Source organism: Pundamilia nyererei, unplaced genomic scaffold (assembly GCF_000239375.1).
Source record: "Pundamilia nyererei isolate P.nyererei 1_Seehausen unplaced genomic scaffold, PunNye1.0 scaffold00009, whole genome shotgun sequence".
In the NCBI taxonomy this organism is placed as follows: domain Eukaryota; kingdom Metazoa; phylum Chordata; class Actinopteri; order Cichliformes; family Cichlidae; genus Pundamilia; species Pundamilia nyererei.
This window is the reverse complement of record NW_005187410.1, coordinates 6548905-6573745: the sequence shown is the minus strand read 5'-3', so window position 1 is coordinate 6573745 and position 24841 is coordinate 6548905. Positions and strand designations below refer to the sequence as shown.

The following is a 24841-nucleotide window of genomic DNA, read 5'->3' as shown; positions in this document are numbered from 1 at the left end:
CAGAACTATAAACAACAAGGTTACCCATGAAAACTTAAAGTAGTGCAACATCCCTGTCAACTTGCTCTGTGCAGATAACATTGTTAGAGCCTTTTGATTAAGTTGATACTTAACATAATCTACAGCTTCTTATCCTGCGTGGTCTTTCTTCCACATGCTTGATGCTATGTATGAGCCATCAGCATGGAGGCCCAGTCCCGTGAAGTGTAGCTTCTTAGCTTGCTACTACAGCCAGTTGTGCTGCACAAATGGTAAGATCGTTGCCAAAGATTAGTTGGCAGAGCACGAAAAATTTATATGGGTGGAGTAAAGAGTAACTCAACAATGCAACTATTCTGCCATTGCACACACAGGACACGTTATGTCTTTTACAGTTGTGCAAGTGTCATGCCCTGCCACATGGCAGGCCGTAAATGCCAGTATTTGTGTATGCTCTTGTACATAAAATAATGTGTAAATACATTTGGATGGTGGTGTGCATCCATATTAAAAGGGGTTACTGAAGTGAGAAAGTCCCCCCCCCCCCCTTTTTTTTTTTTTTTTTTTTAATGAGGCTTCCAACCAACCGCCAACTTTAAACAATGGAGCAGAAGCATCCTGGAACGCACTCAGAACCGTGTGACTGCTCGAGGATATTACACTAGAAGTTCCACTCTTTACCAACACATTTTAACAACGTGAATACAACCACTCATTAGCAAATTCATTCACATCCATATTTATGATGAATTCATATTCAAACGGTGGCTGTGCTCCGTTAATCTCGCAGAGGAGGCAGCAGGCCCCTGAGGGTTAGCGCTTAGCTAAGCTAATCAAATCAACCAGAGGAACGGTGGAGTATCTTGAGCCCATTACATAAACATTAATACACACAAATGCATGTGCATCCACGTGCACATGCATTTGTGTGCATACAAACATGCATTTTATAGTTTTCTAATTTGTTGACACACGAAATCCTTTCTCATCTGCCAAACTCAGTGGTGTAGGGCAATGAGCTAAATGCAGAGCACCACTGACATCGTTAATATTTTTGTAAGTGTTACAGTCAAAATCTGCAAGGCAGTGAATGTCTCAAAATGTGTCTGTAGGCAATGATGGTTTTCAGCTTTGTAACAGCAATAGCTGGCCCATCTTGCACCTTAGTAGTTTTCACAGGTACAGCAAGTCCCTTACAAGATCCAGGACCTGATTTTGTCCAAATCTTACTCATTGTAATAGGGTAGAGTGGTGTGAACTGAGCCCAGCTATCATAATGTTCCCAATATAAAATTGCTGTTTTTAAACAACTATTCTCTTCTTATTCGTTTGTTTAACACTATTTTGAGTCAGGGTCGTTATCCTGTTTACTTAGACCGTACCAATTTTAGATCCCTTCTTTAAAAATAATGTTATGGAAGTCAGGTTCCAGTGTTTGATCCGCTTGCATTTGAGTCTAAAATGTTGGAACTGTTAGTATCGGCAACCTCATTAGTTTGGTCTTCTGTGACTTTGGCAATGTACACAATTAATTTGTCCGATATCCAAACTGCTTTCTAACTGAACGCGTCTATTCAGTGTTTCAAAGTCACTCGAGCGTCAGACAGTTGGCAGGACCTAAGAGGCATCTTAGAGCGGTACCTAGTGTCAGAAAGACATATGTGATCTTGACTGTTTTGGGAAAGGTCTGAAGATAAATTTAAAATGTAGTTGCTTAACTGCCAGTTTTAAAGAGCCATAGATTGGTAGGAAAATATAATTTCGGAATCATTTTTATCTACCCACTACACAGTTTGCACATGTACATACAATAAAGTCCGACTTGTCCTACATGACTACAGAGAATCAAGGTATCCTATGCAGCACTATTATACTCAGTGCTACATGTTCTATTCAGTGGTTGTATTGTCTAACACGATGATCCACCGGGTTGTTAAAGCCCTCTTCACTGATGTTCAGTGGAAAGCGTGTGCTCCAATGGGAGCACTACAGCACCATCCCTCTCAGACTCAATTATGGGTGCGACATCTGTCCTGACTGACAGCTCACTACAGTGTGTGACTGTGGCTGTGTTTGTGTTTCCAGTGTGCATGCATAAATGTGTCTGCGTATGGTGGGTAAGAGTGGCAGTAACGTTATCGAGCAGGAAACCCCGTCCGCTAAAGTGGATGAGATGTGCAAGAAATTGCAAGCCAGCCACAGTGATAAAATCTCTTTCCATCTGGAGTCCTGCCTGGTCGGCAGCTTAGAGCCAGTTTGTGCATGCATACGCACACATACACACATTTCTCTGTTTCTGAACACACTTAGTCATAATGCATTGCCTAGCTCCTTTCCTTTTAACTTTTTAGCCAAATCTTTGACAACCTTTGCACTAGCCTGAAAACCAAATTTAACCCGCCAAAAAAGCCATTTGAAGGTCACAAAAGGAATGCCTTCACTGTGTTGGTTGACTCACACAAAGACCAGAAGATCTGTGTAAGTGCAAGAGGCGTGCACAAATGGAAGGAAAGGAAATCTAATTATAAAAAGAAACAGAAGGCTGTTAAGGCAAATCTGAGGGGAAGGAAAGAAATTTAGGTGTCACTGCAAGGAGAGACAAGAGAGATAAAAAGCTCCAGTCACATTCAGGCCTGTGCTCCCGATCAATACCAAGAGACACAGAGATACAGCTTCCCCTGTCTATTCATCTGCTCTTTCTCTCCCCTACTCGCCCCTTTCCCCCAAACAGGCAAACATTTTACTCTTCTTTTTTTATTTTCGACACAGGGCTTCATCTTCCCTTCTTCCCTTAAAAAAAGAAAAGAAAAAGAAATTCCTCCCTTCATATTTTTCATCCTATTTTTCCTCATCAGCCTTTATTCAATCACAGATTTCCTCCACAATCTTGCGCTTCAATCACCCTTACAGCTTTCTCCTGTGATAAAGCTCAGTGAACAGCTGTATTGACAAAACCATATACCTGCATGACAAACATGGGCTGGGGGGGCTGAAGTCTGGAGTAGGAATTGACTCTGTAGATTGATGGAGTGAGCGGGATTCAGATGGGGAGACAGCATAGAGAACAGGAAAACAGGGGAGGGGGGGTGTCTTTGTACGAAAGATAGTGAGATGACATTTTCTTCTTCTGTCTATCCCATTAAGTGAAGCAGAGGAGTGCAGCTTGGCAGCATTGAATCCTCTGCGAACAGAAAGGCAGGGGAAACGCACAAATCAGACACGTGCACAGTGCTGAGTTCAGCAGAGGGATGATCCCGCCACTCTCATTGGGAACGTATGTTTTTAGCAGTGCACAGTCTCAGCAATGCTTCGAAAAATCCACACTCCTCTTTTCCCCTTTCCCTACACATTATGACCTTTGTTGGGCATCACTTCACTACATAAGCACATTTTTTTATTACTGGGTCAACAAAGGGGAAGAAGTGCTCCCCTTCAGACCCTATAAGCACTGCAATGGACAGAACATGTTTTTTTGCAGATTGGTTTAATCTGCAAACCAATAATTGCATAAATTCATTATCTGGACTGTGCCTGGATCACTGCCTGGATCACTGCTCACTAACTATTAGTTCTAATAGAACGGTACTTGTCATTGGGAAACATCAGGAAGCAAAGTTAATCATATTTAAAGAGGAATTGTAAAGGACATTAAAGGGACAAATGGTTATAGCTGGAAACGTAGGTCAAAACATCTCCAAAGAGCAGGTCAGAAGAAGAGCTACAACATCACAAACTGCTAAAAGCAAAATGTGGCTGTGAGAGAAAAAGATTGCAAAGCATGCAGAAGACTGCAGACTGCTGGAAGTGACAGTTAATGAGCGCAAGACTGATCAGAGTACCCGTGGTGACCCCGTCCACTCCTAGAATGTGTACAATGGTAGACATGCATCTGAAGGAGACCATCTGCTGCTACTGCCTTGGTATTTGATATCACAGGGCGCCTTCAGAAGTGTCTTGAAGTCCATACTGTGACAGATCAGCTGTTTATTGTGGCTGGTTGGTGTAGGGGGAATTATGATTAATAGAAACAGGCTAACAGACTTGTAATGATAACAGACATTCACCTGTGCTTTGCACCACGCTAAAATAGCCTCGAAGGAAACTCAACAATGTAGGAAAAACATCAAAACACACACCGGTATCTTTAAGCTGGGAAAATAAAAAATGAGCCTGCAACATACGCACAAAGATAGAAAAGGAAATACAAGTGTTCAGCATCCTATGGACTGCAGTCTTTTTTTAAAATATTTGTTCAGTCATGGTTTAACTTATAAAGTGATTCATTTTGCTTTCAAATACTGGTTATTTGTTTTTTAATAATGTTCATTTTTATGCCTGAGAACAGAATATGAGCTGGGTAAGAGAATACACAGCAGAAAAAATAAGGAAATTAAATAAATGAAATATGAGCCATAAAAATAACTAAAATAAAAACTCTGGAAAAATTGGGTATTTTGCTGCAGTTTGTTATGAATTTGTTTTTGGGTTTTTTTGCCCAACGGTATTTGAATAATGGGAATCTCCAAGGTCTCAGCTCTAGTCTTTTACTTTTTCCTCTTTCCTTCTCAGACGCCTCAATTTGTGCTGGCTAATTGCATTTAGGAGTTGCATGGTGGTTGGTAACTGCATTAACCTCGGGAGTCACATCAGGCAGAGACTATTTAAAAACGCACCCCTATAGCACCAGTTGTATTGTGGGTAATGCCTCTAGGAGGCGTAACCAATCACATCGGAGTGAGACGAAGAGCTCATCATTTATTGGTCACACACTCTTTTCAGCATCGCTCCACTACCTATTTCCAATACTGCCTCCTTCTGTCCCTATTCCCCTCTTTTCCAATTTCCTTATGTCTGCCTTTTTTTTTTCTTATTTTATTTTATTTTTCTTTAACAAAAAACAAAAACAAAAACAACACACCATATATTGAAACTTTTACTTCCTCAAAACTGCTTGCTGCCAAATGTATTTTTTTCTGATGTCACACATCTCAAGATGGACATGTTCTTCTTTTCGCTCATTTAGAGAAGGCGAATAACAGAAAGCCATTTGTTCATGAACTTACCATGGCTTTGATTACCCATCTTTTTTACTCTGTTACTACAGTCCTGGCTTCTGCCAAACATGGAGGCTAGAATCTGTATATGTGCCAGCACAATGACTCCTGTGTGTTCTATGGCAGTGAGGGTATATGGAGAGCAGCGTGTCTCAGCGAGGGCTTGTTGTTCTGCTAGTTGTTGGACAAGCTCGCACACAGGCTGGTGCGTAGGATAAGGACAACCGTGACGGCCATGTCAGGCTGTTGTCCTTTTCTTCTGCAATCTGATGTGTAGGAGGAAGTCAAACAGGCACAAGCACACACACATAGAAAGAAAGAAAATCACACACAAGAGCATACACCCAAGTAAAACAGACTGAGCTTAGTCAGCCTCCAACTTAAGAGAACGGAGGTGTACAAAGGGAAATGCCAGGTGATCTTTGACTTTAAAAAGCTTCACATCACTCAGGTTAAATGCACGCCTTATGTAATATTTGACAATGACAGTGGAGCATGCATAAACAACAACAACAACAACAATTATTACAGTAAAAGCACATGATTAAAAACAGGAAAAAGGGAAAAATGGTTATGCATTTGTGCAACATATACCCTCCATTGTGATGACCATAGCAAATTCTGGTTCACTCAACCCAGTTTGCTAATCTAGTAAAGCGGTGTGAATCATAATTATTGCTCTGTCAAACAGTCATGTGGAGCTTTGCATCTGCTGCTGTCCAGACTTCCCATCAGAGCTGCCCACTGAAAGCTGAAGGTTTAAAGCAGCAGGCGAGCATTCAACATATAACAACGTGAGCAGCGCTCCTGTTTAACTGATGAGAGAAACTAAATCGTTTACCTCATCACAGATGTGGGAGAACCTGCAGCAACTGTGAAGTGCATGCAGACAGCTGTGATTAAGCTTCTGTAATAAACCCTTAAGTGTTTAGATGTACTTAAGTTTAACACTCAGGCTAAGACAGACTAAGGTAAAAACAGAGAAGCATGGTAGATTGTTTTTGTTATTTTAAAGGAGTTAAAATCATAAGCAACATGCTTGAATAGAAAGACAGATGATGTTTCAACCATGACTCTAGTAAATTCATATTGGTGACACAAAGGAGCAAATACTCGAATCATAATAGGAAACTACTAAATTTGATTTCACTAACAGAATTCTAAAACATCCCACACACATTTTCAACCCTGCAACAACAAAAAAATCGACAATTTTAACACAGTTGGGTAGCTGCGATGAGTGTACCACCAATTCATTAAATAACCAAATGTAAAACAAGATCACAATCCACTTCTGCTTGTGTGTTTAACAAAGGCAAGAAAATATTTTTAGGGTGTTTTCACACTTTAACCTCTTGGTTTCGTATCCTTTCACACTAAGACAAATCCAAGTGAACAAATGTCCCACAGAAGTACACTCGGTCTGCTTACTGGCCTGAAGTGTCTCAGAAATAAGCAACAAAAGTAAATACAGGAAGACTGTTTTTGATTAGTGGATAAACAGAAAATCTACATTTATTTTATGCTACAGTTTGTGTACATCTATAGAACTTTTCCAACAGTCAGATTGCTTTATGTTCAAGGATGCAGCAGTTACTTCAAATATGTAATGTACGCCCGAGCTGGGTTAGATCGAGATGATGTGAGCGAACCCTTTTGGAGCTCAACTGGAACCAGACTGAGAGCACCTCCTCCAAAGGGCCATGATGCGGTTGTGCTGGTACCATTTTTCGCAAAAGAGCAAAATGAATCTGACTTCTAAATAACAAAGGTGTGAAAGAACATTATGCTGTCAAAGTCAAGCTGCTTTCCCAATCCAAATGCACAGAGGAAAATAATAAAATGTCAAATCTAACCTTTTCTCCTACATACTAAGGATCTTCCCGTGGTTTGGAGCCATTCCATAATTTAGTGGATATAATCCAGAATGTGTGCAGTGGTGGCTAATTATCATTTGCACAGGTGAAATATTGGTCTTTTGGGACCAAGCAGAGAAACCTTTTCAGCTGATTAATGGCTTTACCTTCATGGAGGATAAAAAAAAGTCAAACTTTCTATCTACCCCCTCCCTAAAAAAAAGAAACAACCCCTTTCAGATAAAAAGAGAAGCAGGTATCCCATTTCAGGTAGTCAATAACACACAGTTGTTGTATCCATCTGATAGACAATACAGGATGTTAAACAAAAGGTCACAGTATCGTGCTGAATAATGTGCAGGTTCATGGCTGAAACTACTTCCCTTTAGGCAGCAAGTGTTAAGTTCCACATTAAAACCCTTTCCTGCTCTTTGTACAGAAAGATGACAGTGGATGAAACATATCACCTTGAGTAAGACTTAATACAGTAGTACTCAGGGCACAGATTACTGTGCAGCCTTCTTCCCCTACAATTAACCCAGCCACCCCACTGCCAGACACTCACACAGACATATCCCTTCTGTCTCCCTTTCTATCTCACTTCCTACATGCCTACACGGTCTTTCATAATACTCCCTGCTTACGATCATCCTTTGACACTACCCTTGAAACACAATTCCTCAAAGGCACCATCAGCAAAGGTTTTTTTTAAATACATCAGAGGGAGATCAAATTAGAGAAAGGGGCCGGGGTTGATGATTAATAGAAACAGACACGTGACAGTATGAAAGCCAGACGAATGTGCTATAGAAGAGAAATAGGAGGGTGAGAGGAGGGAGAACAAGGTATTGTTTGCTCACAGTGGTCCAGAGAGGCAAACAGCTGCCAGGGGAATACACAGGGACTCAAAAGCACAGTAGAGGAAAGGGGAAGAAATGGAGACCCTGCTGCGTACCCCTGACCCTAGAAACTGGGTTAAGAGGTTAGAGACACAGAAAGAGGCTCAGATAACAGTCCCTCAACACCTCCGCTCACATACTCTGTCTAGCTCTCTCTCACACACTGATCTATAAATACTATGTGCTATCAGCACTGCTGTTTCACAGTGCCCTGCAACTGAGCCCTGCCCCACATTCAGATCATACTGCTCATGCTAGAAAATACAAACCACTGAAGTCCTAATAATAACTTATTTGGTGAAAAAGAAAGCTAAACTAACCATTGATCTTCTAGGCAAACAATGTCTTTGCAATGGTGACTCAAAAAGTATGCAAATATTTGCATTTCTCAGCTCGCAGTGATACTGTGCTTTCATCCCATCGGAATCTGTTTTGACCTTAAAAGGAAGGTCAGTCGTGAGAGAAATAAAGGCATGAAGTTATGGGGGGAATGGAGTGACAGCTGTGTCTTCAGTACTGCCTTTTGGGTAGATGTGTGTATGACTCCGGAAAATAAGGAGCGGGAGAGGGGAAACTACTGACTGCTACAGTCTCGCATTCTGCCAGTACACTGAAAGAGCCCACGGCAATAGATAAATGGGTGGTGTGGGAATACCTGTGTGGATGCGTCTTGGTTTTTCCCCCGTTCAAAACAGGTGGGAAATACATGACAATGTAGTGGAGGGGAAAGTCTTTCAATGCATGTTTCAGTGTGCGCAGGTGCTTTTTTTTTACAATTATAATTATCCTAACAGTCACTGATCAAACTGTTATATCATTACGCCAAAATGGATGGTTTTTTTTAGCTAATTTGATTTAATAAATTAAAGTTTTCAAATTTCTGCTAGCAGAAAGCAGTAGAATATACAGTAATGTGAAAAAGTCTTAAGCCACTCCACATGTCTTTATATTTGGGTCCCAAGATATCACACTTTCTTGTATTTTTTTAGTGCTCTCGAGCAAAAGTTCTCCAGCCTTTTCACCAATTTTCCATCCAGTTCTTGTACCCGATCTTTTTCACAGGAATGCTTTTTTTTTGTTTGTTAAGCCACTAAAAACTGACCTATGAATCATTCAAGCATTAAAAAGGCACCTAACACAAAGGAGGAAATCATCCATCATGTTCATCGATGGGCTAGCCTCCCTAGAGCACTACATTACCGAAGCAGTTCGAGATCATCTTGACAGGAAATGGAAACAGAAGGCAGCCAAAGAAGAGCTTTGAATGTCTCAAGAATGCCTTGAGAACTATTGTTGAAGATTTTTTAAAGAAATTAGAAGAAAGGCTGTGTTGAAGAATAAAGTTCATACCAAATGCTGACTTTCAAGATGTTATGTGTACATGTTTCAGATCGCTGCACGTAGTTCCCATCCTAGCAAAATATTAAGAAATGAGGGGTGACTCGAGACTTCTGCACAGTACTGTATATCTGTGAAGTGGCACATAAACTGCACTGCTGCAAAGGTTAGATTAGTGCTAATGAACCTCTGTTTGAAAGGTGCAAAGCAAACCTCCTCAGCCTAAGCTGAATGCTAATTCAGTATAAAATCTTCCAATTATGTTTCTGTATGCGTATCACAGATGTCACATTAGCTGCATGCTCATGCTCAGCTACACACAGTTTTAGTACCTGTGGTACCGAGATGTGGTTTGACTGCGTGTGTGCATAAGCTTGTTTCTGTGTGTACACGTGTGCTCTTAGAGACTCACCAGTGAGGTTGGTGCGTGCACTGTAGGATCCCAGGTACCGCCCGTCTGTATTGGGTGTGTAACACTCAAACAGACCTTGGTCCTTGGCCTGTACTTTGGTGATGTGCAGCACAGCTGAGTCACTGCTCAGCTTCTCCACAAAGATCTCCCCACTAGTCACCCTCTGGGAATATACGGCATAGGCATAGTTTTTCGTAGCTGTGCTCACAATGCGAATCTCCCGGTCTGGTACTGAAGGGAGGTACATGGACCACTCGAAGTTCTGCTCCGTCCCCTCTTTGTAGCCGGTCACGTTGCACCAGATGGTCACGTGTGAGCCTTCAGTCCGTACGAGCGGCCCACTCTGCACCGTTACCACTCGCTGAGCCACAGCGACACCGGCTAGAGATGGAGAGGTAGTGGGAGCAAGGGAGGAGTGGACAGGGTGAAGGCAGGGAGAGAGGAAAGAGAGAGCATAGGTTACAAAACTGCACTTTAAATATTTAGCATTAACAGAGTTTATGCCCCCCACATCTCCCAGGAATACAGAAACAGTGTGACATGTGCAACTAAGCATTCACGGGTGTGCTTACCAAGGTCGAGGTGTGCACACAGACTCACCCGAACGAGTTCTGAACATCAGTAACCACTTAGAAAAACGAAAAAGAAAAATCACAGTAGCTCACAGCTATAATCTAATCACGCTCACGGCAATCACACACACTCGCATGTTAACCCTTCCCCACAAGGACACCACCGCAGCTGTACTACACTGTGGTGAGAAGCAGCCATCTGGGAGTCAGGACGGAGGTCAGCATGAGCTGGTAAAATGCGTGTCAAGCTGTACAGACTACAGCTGGGGTTGAAACGGATAATAAACACTGGTTGGCTTGATGCATCCCTAATCTTTAGTCCACATCACGAGTAGAGGTGTGAGCAGACAAAGGATTAGAATCAAACCCATAAATCAGCTGGGTTTATATGATCAAACAAATTTATTATGAACAACATATTGGTATCCAATATGTTGTTCATAATTTAGATTTATCCGGTACCAACATTGTTCACCATGCTATTCTACTAGCCTGTCATTTGCTAAGAAGGTAGCTTTAAAACATCTCCATCCTGGCTACACACTGCTCTCATTATAAACAAAAATAATTAGTGAACTAAACCATCACAGGGGACTGCAACAAACTGCGAGCAAACCAAGCCCTTGTCAAGACCGATTATTATCACTCTTTGTAGCCTATATTTAGGCGTTCAGCATATGTGAAGTTTGCCTTAACTCCTTATACACCCACTCGCACACACACACACACACAAAACCACACATATCAAACACACACACAGAGAACATTCGCCATTCAGGGAACAACTACAAACATCCCTCTCATTGGGACCAGAGACAACAGAGCATTTACACATACCCCCAAATCCAGACAGAGTGACAAGTACGCTGTTTCCTGTCTGCACAAGCAACTGGGGATTGCAGCTGTGTTTTCGTGTGTGGGTGCGTGTGTGTGTGCGCATGTAAGAAAGAAAGTCTGTAAGAGGCTGTGTCTGTAGGCACAATGCTCAGCATTAATAATTCACTAGAACAGCTTTTTAACTTTAACATCCTCACTCTTACCATAGTAACTTTCTCTCACACTTGCACTACACCCGTCCTTTCATTCACTGTGAGCGCAGGTCCATTAGCACCCATGTTTGCCTGTCCAAGGTCAATCTTGTAGAAAAACAAAGGCCCTTTTGCAAATTGTGCTCGCAGAGTCCGCAAAACGTAGATGAACGGGAGGAAAAGTTACGATGATTTTGCTGTAGGAGAGTACTTCCAATAGAGTCGGAGCAAGCATCGTTATCTAGATGAGGGGCTTGTGTGTCGTTTTGTTTTCCTTGCTTCCTGAGATTCCTGAACACCTTCCACAAATGAACAAGTTTTACAAATCTATTATTGTGAGTCCCTCACCTTAGTACTCTATGAAATCAGTTAGACTGAAGTGAAAACTGATTAAAATAATCATTCCTCAAGGCAAGGATTTCAAAATTGTACGCCCTCATAATTATGAAAGCAGCCACTGTAGATAGGTTGACCTTTTCTTCAAAGAGAAATGAAAAACAAAACGCAAAAAAACTCAAGTTAAATTGTTCAAACAGCACAATTATGTTGTGATATTATTGTGTTACTATAGAAACAAGATAAAAGTTCGGAATCTCATTGTAGCTTCCGGTAAGGTCACCAAGTCTTGCTACTTTCCTGTGCGAATATTATAGAAATACTATACAAGTCTTGAAATGACAAAGTAGTGTTCCAATTCCACTCTTAATAATGCTGCACTCGTAAGCAGTGTGTGTGGGGGTCATAATCATATTGACATTTCGAATGCGGTCTTGAGTCATTTTTCATAACGCATCGACAATGCTTTATTTACACATTCAATCAATAACACACAACCCATTTAGGAAAGTCATATTTTGTTTGAACATGGAAATGGAAAGGAATTCAAAAAAATAAAAAGTCACTAAGCAAAATATTTATCCCCGGATTTCTGTGGAGCCCCCCTGGGGGTCATGTGGTAGAGGAAAAATAATTAGAAGAGGATCCACAGAAATGGATTAATAAACCGCGCACACCAGTCAGAGAGGGAATTCAACATGTTTTCATTTATTATTTATTATATTTTCGTTAATAAACTTGCATACTTGTTTATCCAATTTGTATGCAATCTGTGCCGTCAGCTTTTTTCTGCTTATCTGCCAGCTTTGCACATCTTTTTGGACCTGCACAAACTGCTGTACCACACTGCAATGAATCATAACCTGTTAAAAATTTGGCAACTGACTTTTACTTGATATAAAAAAATGTTTCTACAGAGAGAAAGCATTAAGCACTCAAGACAGAACGTCTACAATGAAATGTGCTGGCAAAATCTGTCTGACCACAGCATGGAATGTAGTATGTAAGAGCAGGAGCCATCAGTAATGACTCAGACCTTGGTTCCCCCAGTGTTTCTTTGCTGTGATGTCAGTGTGCTAATCTGGCGGCACCCGGTCTACCCAAATCCAAGTCTGTACTGCTGCATTAGTGCTCTTCACGCTGCAGCTTCTCACCTAGAACTGCTGGAAACATATTACTCATACATCCAGAAAAAGAAGGAGGAAAAAAACCCAACAAAAAAAAAAACCATACGACTCATACTGTGTTGGTGCACTAAGAGCTTTCCTTCACTTGTCCCCTGTCATCCTCATGAAACAAGCTTCTCCTCATTTCTGATTACTCTCACTCCCTTCCTCCATGTTTCACCAATCATCAATCCTCCGCTTCGTCCTGCCCCTGCAGTCTCTCTTTCTCTGGATATTCCTGTCTCTTTTCTGTGCCTCACGCTTCTCTGCATCTTTTCAAGCAGGATTTAAGCAGCTCTGTGAAACTTCAAAGTGTCCATCGCTCTGCAGGCTGTTTAGAAAGGATGACAATGACAAACCAAACCCTGCAGACCTTCAACTGATCGCTCTATTCCACCACCCTTCCACAGTAATCCTGAGGCCCCCCCCCCATCTCCCAACTTTTTCACCTCTGGCTGCGCTGCCTTGATCTCCAAGTGTCCATATTTGTTCAACAAGGCCTCAGATATTCTATTATTAACGCTCGTCTCCATCTCTGCATACCGCAGATGTCCTGCTTTGCTACCTTTTTCCTTCTCTGGTATTCCTTTCCTGTATCTCATACCTCATCATAGCTGGCCCATTGCTTCCCACACAACTTTCGTGCAAGCAAAAACATGTGTCCCACGTCAGGTGATGAAGAATGACCACAAGCAAGCTGACCTACCTGTTGATCGGTTGGAGGATATAGCAAATGGGAGCAAATGATTGCAAATGCGCGCGCGCACACACACACACACGCACACGCACACACAGAGAGAGAGGGGGAGAGAGAGAGAGAGAAAGCTGCAAAGAGGATTAAGCTAAGAAGAAGGGGGGGTTAAACACTAATCCAATCATTCGTGGCCAGTGTCTTATTCTCAGCGGAAACAGCAGTGAGGCCACTCGCATTCATTCATACCTACACCTCACATCATCACTCTTCTATGACACATGATAATTATACACCTTGAAAGGTGTATAATAAAAAACACTGTAGGGCGTAAGTAATATAGAGGGCATTTTCACAGCGGTGCAAACACATGCTAATGTAGAGAACAGAGCTGTCCATCAATGACTCTCACTTTGCTTCAGTTTTTAATTACATACCCACATGTGTAAATACAGATTATATTCTATATGTGCACACAGGGACGCCCATAAAAAGTTTAAGCAACCTAACAAGGATCAGCCTAACGTAGTTCCTTCATCCCAACCGCAGTCAGGCTGTACAATACCCACACAGTATAAATACTGTTTAAAAATGATGTATATTATTATCACTTCCACTGTACTTTACGTATATATCAAAAAGAAAAATCTTGGTGTATTTTACTGTATATAGTAACCATCTGCATCTCTAATTCACCTGTTCTTCCCTTTTGCTGCTGTAACAAGTGAATTTCCCCAGTGTGGGACTGAATAAAGTATGTCTCTGTTTATGATATAAAGGTGAGGCGTCAGCCTTGCTTTACTAATATAATATATGAGGTTAAATTACTGTGAATTCATAACACTTGACTGCTCTAATACAAAAAAAATAGATTAGACTCCTTGTAAATGCATTTATTCAATTGCCTTATTCGGAGTGAATAGATACTATCAGATTTTCTCAGCGAGAATAAAAGCTCTGGCTTTTTCACATCAGAGGTTTTTATATTTCTGTGTTTGTTTTGTTAAGAGTTTTACTTCTCTCGCTTGAAGCAGGTTGTTTCTAAAGTGGAAAAAGGTGGTCACAACTCCGAACATCCATCCATCCATCCATTTTCTTCACCTGTTATCCAATTCTATGTCGCATAGGGGCTGGAGCCTATTTCAGCTGTACACCCTGGATAGGTCGCTACTTGATTACAGGGCTAACACGTAGAGACAGACAATCATTCACGCTCACATTCGTACCTATAGCCACTTTAGAATCACCAGTTAAAATAACCTACTGAGAGCCCACACAGGCACAGAGAGAACATGTGAACTCCACTCTACCACAACCCTACTGTATAGCTCCAATCATTTCTTGATGCAGACGGAAGACTTTTTTGTTCTTCTTCAGTAGCGATAGCAGTCAAGGCGTGACAATATATGTCCACAATAATGATGACATCACATTACACTGATTCTGTGATACTGTATTCACTGCAAGAAAATCCTCTCTATAACTGAAGGAGTAAAAAGCAGCCTCAAAAAGGCAAAAAATTCTTTTTTTACCCTCTGCACCATTGCATGAATGACTTTATGTATTATTATTATTTAATTTTAATAACGTGTCAGTTGAACCTCTCAGTTCTCTGATTAGCTTCTCCCCCCACTGACTGCTGTTTCCCCTCTGTGAGTTCCTTGTTTTTCTTCACAGCTGCCACTTTTTCAAGTTGGTTTACTTGTGTTTACTTCACCTTCAATCATTTGGTAAACTCCGCCACAAGAAATCATGAAATATTGACTAATAAGGTTGCAACTTAGCATGAATTATTAATATTACAGGGAGATACGCAATGCATAAAACTAAATAAGTTCTGTGACTATTTTAGTTTAGTGCACAGTGGTTTGAATCTTAAACTGGGATTATAGCCAGTGTTTGAGATACTGCCGGCCCTTAAACTTCACCTTAATGCTTTTTGGCAAAAACTATTTAGGAAAGTTGAACAGGGGACCGTCTAATGATTCAGCGAAACACGACTTAAAAATATGAACATGCTACATATAAAAAAAGTGCACTACATCAGTGTCCAGTTTGCCCAAGGGAGGTTCAAAATGATCCAGAGTAAGGCAGCAATAAGAAGAGCAAAGGATTACATGGGGAAGAGAAGAAAAAGAGCGAAAGGGGAAGAACGGTTGCCTCCAGGTTGCAGAACATTACAAAATGCACAAAGCTTTTGAATATATATTTTACACCTTGGGGTTTGGACCCCCTTTTGCCTCAGGAGCTGATGATGTAAATCTTCTGTTCCACAATATCCCAAAGGCGCTCAATTAGATTGAGATCTGGTGACTGTGGAGGCCATTTGAGTACAGTGCACTCATTGTCATGTTGAAGAAAGCAGTTTTAGATGGTTTGAGCTTTGTGACATGATGCAATATCCTGATGGGCGTAGCATTCAGAGGATGGGTACACTCTGGAGCTACACTTTCATGTTTTTAATGCCTAATTCTGATCCAACCATCTGAACGCTGTAGCAGAAATCGAGACTAATCTGACCAGGCAACATTTTTCCAATCTTCTAATGGCCAATTTTGGTGATTCTAGCCTTAGTTTCCTGTTCTTAGCTGATAGGTGAAGCGTCTGGTGTAGTCTTCTGCTGTGGCAGTCTGTCTGTTTCAAGGTTAATCACTTTTTGTATTCAAAGATTCTCTTCTGCATACATTGGTTTTAACAAGTGGTTATTTGAGTTGCCGTTGCCTTCATATCAGCAGTCTGGCCATTTTGCTTTGGCATCAACAAGGTATTTTCACCCAGAGAACTGCTGCTCACTTGAGATTTTCTCATTTTCAGACCATTCTCTGTAAGCCCTAGAGATGGTGGTACAGGAAAATCCCACTAGATCAGCAATTTCAGACTCAAACAAGCCCATCTGATCCTAACAACCATGCCATTCAAGGTTGCTTAAACCACCTTTCTTTCCAGTTCTGGTGCTCAGATTGAACTTCATCAGGTCATCTTACCATTGTGCACATGCTTAAACGCATGGCCTAAATGCTGCCATGCAATTGGCTACTTAAATATCTGCATTAACCTGCAGTTGAACAGGTGTACCTAACAAAGTGGCCAGTGAGTGTGTAGGCATGCTGCTAAATAATGTGCTGCCATTTGTGTTACAGAAAGAAATAAAGACCAAAGAGCGATGACGAATATTTTCCTGTCCACTCTTCCCTGCACTCATTAACCATACTCCAAAATCACTCTGTATATTTCTCCCTCTAGGCCCCTGAAAGCATTTGACCCTGTTAACATCATTACCAGAGACAGCAAGAGTGCCAAAGACACAGAGAGATTCCAAGATGAGGCAAAACAGAAGGAAAGAAGATCAATGAAGAGAGATTTTTTTTTAATGCAAGAGGGGCACATTAGCAGTCAGTAAGGGTATGATCACAATACAAATTCTAGCTTCTTTCTCAAAACTGTCCAACAAAATAAACCTTTACATGCTAAATCATATCGTGCGCCGCAAAGAGCACGAATTGTATTTTTGTAATGCCTCTTACGTGAAAGTGTCTGTGCAAAAGAAATGTGATTTAACAGACTAAAATTCTTCACGTTGCCTCTGCAGAATAAATTTAACATTCGGCTTGTCAGGCTTTCCACATGGCACTATGTAATCATCCAAATGTAAACCCAGCAATAGATTGATGACAATACCCGACTTTATTTCCTATAGTTTTCTCATCGTATTGGAGAGACTCTAGACAGCATCGAATATTGCAATTCAGGCCTCGTCCTCTTACTCCTCTTGCCATCCGTGTCGTTCCTGCAGCGATAATCATGGCGTGTGTCAGATTGTAGAAGTCGCTGCAGCAGGGCTGTTTTTAAAAACCTCTGACCCTTGTTCCAGCTTCAGAATCTTTAATATTGACAGCCTCATTTATTAAGTGGGAGCATCTTATCTTTTGTACTTAAGTGAAAAACTAAATGTTTTCCCTCAAGGCACTGTCGAACAAACATCTGAGTGATAGGGAGAGATGGCTAAAAAAAAAAAAAAAGAAGAAAGAAAAAGCAAGTGTTACGTCTTCCACGAGAGGTCAGTTACATAGGCCGGCTGGTCAATCCAACTGCTGACGAACAGCTACAACAACTGCCCATTACACCCACACACTTCTAATCACAGCGACAACGACAGAGTACAGGATGTCCACGGGGTTGGTAGAACAGCAGTTCAACTGTATGTCACCATCTTGTCTTTGTATGTGTCAAGTAAAGAGACAGAGGTGATGTTAGTAGTACATAGGAAATGATTGCAAGACTTAAAAAAGACTAATAATAAATAACAGATACACAGGGCCAAATTCACTAAGGGGTAGATGTGTTAAATGGAAGAAAACAAAGCCAGAGGGCAAGAAGAGGATCAGAAGTAAACTAACTCGCACATTTTCGTATATATGTAAGTGAATAAGTGTGCACTTGAATTCTGTGTACACATTTATGCTCCCTCTAAACTTTGCACGCAAAGACTTCACAGGCAAGTACCTTGTGTAGTGTTATTTAGTTCTATTTTTATTTCGTATATATAAAAAAAATTTTCGGGGGGTGGGGGGAGAGAGAACAAGTGAGACGGAGCCAATTTTTGGGAGAGATTGTTTGACATTCCGTGAAATACAAATGTGTCCGTGTGTGAATGAATACTTATTTGCTTTCCTGCTCTTTCAGGAGACCTGAGGTAAACGTGGTGAGCATAAGATCGCAGGCAGCAGCCAGTTAGGTTAGTCTGACTGTCCGGTTATAACAACAAATAAAGCTCACAAATAAAAACAAGTTACATCCTTCAAACCGACGTGTCACAAAAGAAGCCCAAGTTGCAGTTTTCCAGAAAGTTATGTGTTACATCCTTTATTTAAAAAATATATATATATCTATGCTATGCATTGCCTAGACAAATAGCCATTGGATCCAGTCTTGTATCTGGATTCAAAGACAATGATTTTAAGACAATAGATCTTTTTTTTTTTTAATGCCATTCAAGTCTCACTGCATTCAAATCAATCATGCTATAGTCTCCATTTCTGTAACTCCCATCCAATTCTCAAATCTCGGTGTAAACTAGGACTCCTGCTTTGAATCACACCTGGGTCATGCTGTCCTCGCGCCTCACTATGCTAACTAGTTCTAATTTATGGGCCTCCTGGGCTGTAGCAGTCATGACCTCACCTGCGCTGTTGCTCGTAACAGCTGGTGAGACCAGGATGGAAGCCGAGGGGGGTTCCTAATTCCTACTTCTGCGTCAATATGGTGCTGAATGCTCGAAGTGTGAGTGGCCACTACACTATAAATGGAACCAAGCATTAAGGATACGCCTGCTTAGCTGAAATGTAATTTTTCAGTGTGTGGGCTGATTCATATTTTCTCCTCTCCATTTCCGGTGCTGGCATTATTCGTCAGTAGTGTCAACAGCGCAGAGCAGATCATAATCTATCCTTCTCGACAGAACAGCTGCCTCTTCATCCTCCCTCCTACACCCTCAGCTGCTTCGCCTTCTTGTTGGACCACGTCGGAAAAAGAGCTTTTAAGTTTTATTGTTTTATCCGGAGAGATCATACGGAACGGATAATCAACACACAGTCACTACTGTGACATACACAGCTAGAGCAGTAGCTTGACATATAAATTTAATTAAAACCTTAAACGTGTGCGTGAAGGTCATTCCTTAACAACGGCGCATAATGATTAAAAACAGAGCTGGCTAGTAATGCTTTGTCTTCCACGCTCCAGCCAAGGCTACAGCAAATTCAAAGGAACCTATTATGCAGGCATTTCCTAATTTCTGTCATAAACCTGTATAATAGTGGATGCTCATAAACTCTTTCCCCGCCAAAGCATTGTTTACCAGTGACTCCCGAATCGCTAATGAGTCAAGGTGTCTTTACTCTATGATTTATATCACAAAAAAAAAAAAAAAAAAAAGAGCAGAAAGTTGGATTTTTAACACCATCTCATGACATAATTGCTGTAACACGTAATTACTGGTGATGATGGTGTTTAATGTGGTCAAAGTATCAGTTACTCACACCAGCCTATGTACAAGCAATCCCTGTGACCCGAAAGCTTCAAACTTCCCTAAATGTTTGGTTCCCCTTATTTTTTCCTACTCTTGGCTCACAGATGATGACAGAGAGCGTCCTAATATGGTCATCTTGGTTCCAAGGGAAAGCCAATCAGAAGACCGTTAACTTGAAAAGGAGGGGGAAAGGGGCTGCAACAATATTAAAGGTAATGCAAGCAGAGTCTAAGAATAAAAATATGCCGTTGGAAATTATATAAATATAACAGGTCCACATCAGGTGTTTGAAATGCTTTTCTGGAAATGTGCGACTCCTGAATTATGGAATCTGGGTTACTGAAAGGCAGGGTAAACACATACAGTGTAACAGATGGCTACAGTCACTGTAGACTGATGAACAGAACTTGAAGGAGGACCGTCTGTGCCACATTGAGGTGTCTACATTAATAGCTGAAAGTGACAATTTTTCCATGGCAAATACAGCCATAATTCCAACTACTGTTTGTCACTGTGAGGAAGACAAAGGCGTCTGGACAGAGGACAGAGGTAGTCTGTCTGGGCCAATCATTTCTACGTGCACACACGAACACACCTTCAGTGCACTTAGTGCTTCCATCTACACCCCACCCCAAATGCATTAACTCTATGTGGACACCTGCTACCACACTAACCTCCTCTTCCCCAACCCCCCAGTCATAACCAACCTGATTCCCTCCTCCCAACCCCCCACCTGCCACCCCACACACACACACACACACATCCCCCACCCGGTCTGAATGACAAAGCATTGCGGTCTCAGAGCTACGCCCAAACCAAGCTATTCCTCCAGAAATAAGACTAAAGGAAATATATAAATAATAATAAAGCTGTACACAATATATGCAGTCGTGACTAACTCTTACAGAAGAGTCGAATGTTCGCGTTAATTGTCGCAAAAGAAAATGTAGCTATAAAAACCGCACAGCTATCTCTGGTCATTATCCATCTTGTACTTGTGTACAATTATGCCTGACAGCTGCGTCTACTTTATGTACACTGGTTAGGTTTGGGTTTTTTTGTATGACTGGCAACTTGCTATCAGTTCCCACGTTTGTGCATTAAGCCGCAGATTGGAAAGAAAACTAATTAACTATTAATTACTCTACTTCAAACAGACTTTTTCTGCCATTGTCAGTCATTTTTGCCTCTCAGGCAATGAAAGACATGCGCTTGTAAATTCATGCATTTATGCATAAGCAATTAGACACACAAACACACACATACACACGCCAGCACATCTTTGGTTTTATGTGTAAAAGCGAGCGCCGTAACAGAACATAGCGGTAAAGTGAGTCAAGCGCTTTTCGCGAGGGGAATGTTGAAGGCAAAGAAACGTTAATATAGACATTTAATTATGCGCACGTGCTTCTTTAAACGCGGGCATAGAGATGAGTGTCTGTCAGACGATGAGGACGTGGGGGTGGGGGGAGTGGTCGCCATAGTTACAGCGCCTGGTGTGCATCCCACCCGCGTGGGATCTGCTTGGGTGGAGGATCAAGCAGGGAGCAGGGGAGTGTAGCAGCGTGGAAGGACAGCAACTCTTGTGTGCGTGTGTGTGTGTGTGTGTGTGTGTGTGTGTAGGAGTGAAGTGGAATCCTCTTGTCAACCAGCCATCATGACTCCTAACACAGAAAACGGGAGGAGTCGGCAAAACCCCCAGGGATTTGGGGTGGGGGTTTGTTGGTCTTATAACTAAGCAAGAATGGTGCATGTAAATACACCCACTAAATGCGATTGTTAAATTTAGCACCTTCCCCTGAAACTCAAAAGATAAATATCTGGTTTGGATCACACTTGAGGGCAGTTTCTAATTAGTGCTCTTTGAAGAAGGGGTGGGCTGGGCACAGTATTGTTTAAAATGAGTGGGGGATGGAGGTCAGGGGCTATTCACTGGAGGAGGAGGAGGAGAAGCAGGAGGAGAAGGAGGGGGAGGCATGCTGGAGTACCTTTTAAGCGTGTGAGTGAGGAGAAGCAGGGGCACGTATGCAAATCAGCTCCAAAGAACACTTAAACAGTTTACAAACTCAATGGCTAAAGGGATGTTGTTGGGATGTTATCGCAAAGCACGAGATTGGATCTGAGGCGTGAATAAGCGAACAGGCCCGGGAATGAGAATGTGGCAGAGTTATGATGTAAGGAAAGGCCTGACAGTTTACCAGAGATACCGCAGCAGAGTTAAGATCAGACACAAAGCAGACGCTGCCTCTTCTCTGTCTCCAGCTCCAGCCACTTTCCTCATTCGCCGTGGCAGGCAGGAAGTCTCCGACAAGAACTCTGGTTGTCTTCAGTCACTTATCTCCCCATGTTGAAGAGAGACAACTCCGATGTGGGTCATGGGGAGGTGGGGGTACATATAAGGAACTTTTGTTTTAAATGTACTGTGAGCACTAGAAGTTTGCTCAGTTTCCTGATGTTTTCTGGATGTTCCCTTAGAAGGAAACATGAGTTTAATTGCAGCTTTTCACCACTCAGACGATGCAGACAGGAGGGCGAATGACAACAGACAACACTGGTGTTGTAGGTCTGTGAAGGTTCTCAGTCATCCAGGTCATGGTGTTGTAGGAAAACTCTGTTCACAATTGGGTGCGAGCAAATGGGTAGCGTCTACTACAGGGCAACAATTCCTTGGCCTGAGGACATGCATACCAGCCAGTATCTGACTTGCTTTTAGGTACACATGACACAGGAAGTTCCCAGAAGACAAAACATTTCCATACTGGCACAATCACAAAACACCACTCATGCAGCTCTATTGATCCATGCCTAACGAGACATCTCAGTCATAATGTTGACCGGCGAATAGCTTCTGTTGTCATTATACATCCCAACTTTAATGAATATTTACTGGGAACTTATCACACAGTTTGTGGATGATAGCCAAGCTGTCAGTCTTGTTTCTGCTTTGGTAGTCCCCCCCCCCTCTGTCGAGTCAACAATGTTATGATATGAAAAAACAATAGCACAAAAGGCATCCTGTCATGGGTATACACAAAGAGATGGGTCTGGTGTTTATGATGCAAACAAGCGTGCGTGCAACTACAGAATACAGCAGGCACAGAAAATAACAAGGGGAGCAAACAGCGCTGCAATCAGACAGCTGCACAAGCTCGTATTCCCCCTAACAGAGAGAAATCGGTCCTCTGACTCTGGCGACAACAGCAGGAAAAATAATAATAATAATGAGGAACAAATCTTGGGACTCGCACCAAAAATTCCCATACCATAAACATAGATCAGCTATGCAAACAGCTAGCCGATGAGTTATTGCTTTCTGCCTCAGTGTCTAGACGGCACTGTCTCTTGTGTCAGCTGAGGCTTAAACACACATGAAATGCATTCCCCCGTGCTCTAACAGCTGACTCAAGGTGCTCAGCATGAGGACGCACTGGTTTGACCGCAAACAAGCTGCAATGCGCGTAATTTTCGGGTGGGGGGCTTTCAGCTGTTGTTCTTATTCGGGACAGAGGAGAGGCGGGGTGTGCATCAGGGAGTGGCACGACAAACTTTGAATCCCAACAAAATTTGAAATGCCTGAGTCAGCATCAGTGACATTAGCACGGTCCTTGAAAGCGTGGGAGTATAATGGATCACATTTAATGTGTATAATCTGTTTAATGAGAGAAGATTACATTTGCAAAAGATGTGTTGTGAAAATATACTTATATGATCAAGGATTACTTTCAAATGTGTCCATTTTTCATGAAAAGCATTGTTATTAATTGATGATGATGATTAATAATGTAACAATACTGCTTCTGTAAGGATAATTTGAATGAATCAAGAATAAAAGATGAATATCCAAGGACTTTTCTTTTTGCTCTTAATATAGATGGTTGAGATGGTTAAAAACAGAAAGAAAAAAAACATGAAACATTTTGTGGTTTTATCAATTTTTCTAAAAAGAAACTTTTTTTCCAGTAAATCAAGTATTCCTCTGACAACTTTTGTTTTTGACTATTTTATTTATTATTATATTAATGATGCAATGATGTAGCATCTTACTTCTCCTCAAAGGGAACCCATTATTATAGTAAAAAAGACCAGGATTTCAAATAATGAGTGTAATTCTTACAAGCTTGAAAGTCAACACAGGCACAATAACTGGACTGAAATTAGTGAAAACACGGCCAATGTCCAGAGAAAAACTTTGAAATTCCTTCAGAAAGTCTGGTGAACAATTGCTCAAGAACACCTTAAAAAATCTACACGAAAGTCTGGCTTCATGTCTCCATATAGAGAAATGACTGAGGTCTTGAGACTTTTGCACAGTAGTGTATCTGCTGTTCAAATCTTCTGTTTGCAAGAATAAAGTTGGCTTAAAAGGGAGGATGACTCTGAAGAGGTGTGATTTAAAATGACACAAAGATTCTGGAAAAGAAAGTAATGGGTCCCCTTGAAACCTGCATCATAACATCACTTATAACAGTTATGTGCAATTGTCTTGATGAGTCAATTTCATATGCAAGATTCCTAATTTCTTTCTCTGTTAATTATACAGTTTGTTCACATTAAGAAATGCAAACATTGTAATGAGCTTGTCTGGAATGAAAAATGAGATCAAAGTAGAACTACTTTCAAGCATTTGCGACAATTGTCACGGCACCATATGGACAATCAAATCTGCACTTGAATGGCTGCAAGTACCGCCCTTCTATTTCTGTTAAAAACACAGGGGGGGGGGAAAGGAACACTACACATTAGATATGTCGAAACTGATAATGAGCTTATAAGTACCTTCATTTTCTTTGATTGGGCCGGTTTTAGAGGGCCAGCTTGATAAAGGGTCGGCTGATAAGCTCAAAGTTTGATGGTGCTACAACAAGTACTTAAAACTTTTCTCTTTTCGATCAATAGCACTGTAATGAGCCTGGATAACAGGCTATGGTTTCAGTTTCTCTACAGACTTGAAACAAGTGATCAAAAAATAGCATCAAAATCCTCATAAGAGAAGAAGGGAGATGGCTCAAAGGAAAAAAAGAAAACAGCCACCACACACACCACCACCATACCATCACTTTTGAAAGTTTTACTTCCTCCACTAAAACTTCATATTTCTGCTGACCTTTTTCCCCAAAGGATATCATTTCTGCTTTTTTAATGTGTTTTCCTTACAATCCTAATAGCAAAAGGAAGAGACTGTTGAGTGAATGAAGCTCCATTATTACACTCCAGTAAGGACAATTTACTGTAGTCAGACCTGAAAAGCTACTTGGCCGTGTTTAAAAATGAATGCAGACAATACATGATTAGCATGCCAATGTGTTAGGGGAAAAAAAATTAAAAGGTGAAGAAAAAGATAGAAAAACACTAAAGTCACAAAACTGTGATGCTACAGCAGGGTTATACGTTTAATCTTTTGTAGCAAGCTACGTTCAAGTGCTCCCTCTTAAGGGCCCACCGCAGCCGCTAGACCAGCATATCTGAGCTATATAGCACACTT

The 24841-nt window shown here is 41.4% G+C and overlaps 1 protein-coding gene across 3 annotated transcripts in view; it reads right to left on the bottom strand.

Moving 5' to 3' along the window:
* igsf3 (immunoglobulin superfamily, member 3) overlaps positions 1-24841 on the bottom strand; it is a 76530-nt gene that overhangs the window by 47445 nt on the left and 4244 nt on the right. For all 3 annotated transcript variants that reach the window (XM_005723594.2, XM_013908381.1, XM_013908382.1), the window contains one exon: positions 9539-9919. In XM_005723594.2, coding sequence (XP_005723651.1) covers positions 9539-9919 — 381 coding nt within the window. The remainder of the gene's footprint in view (positions 1-9538; positions 9920-24841) is intronic.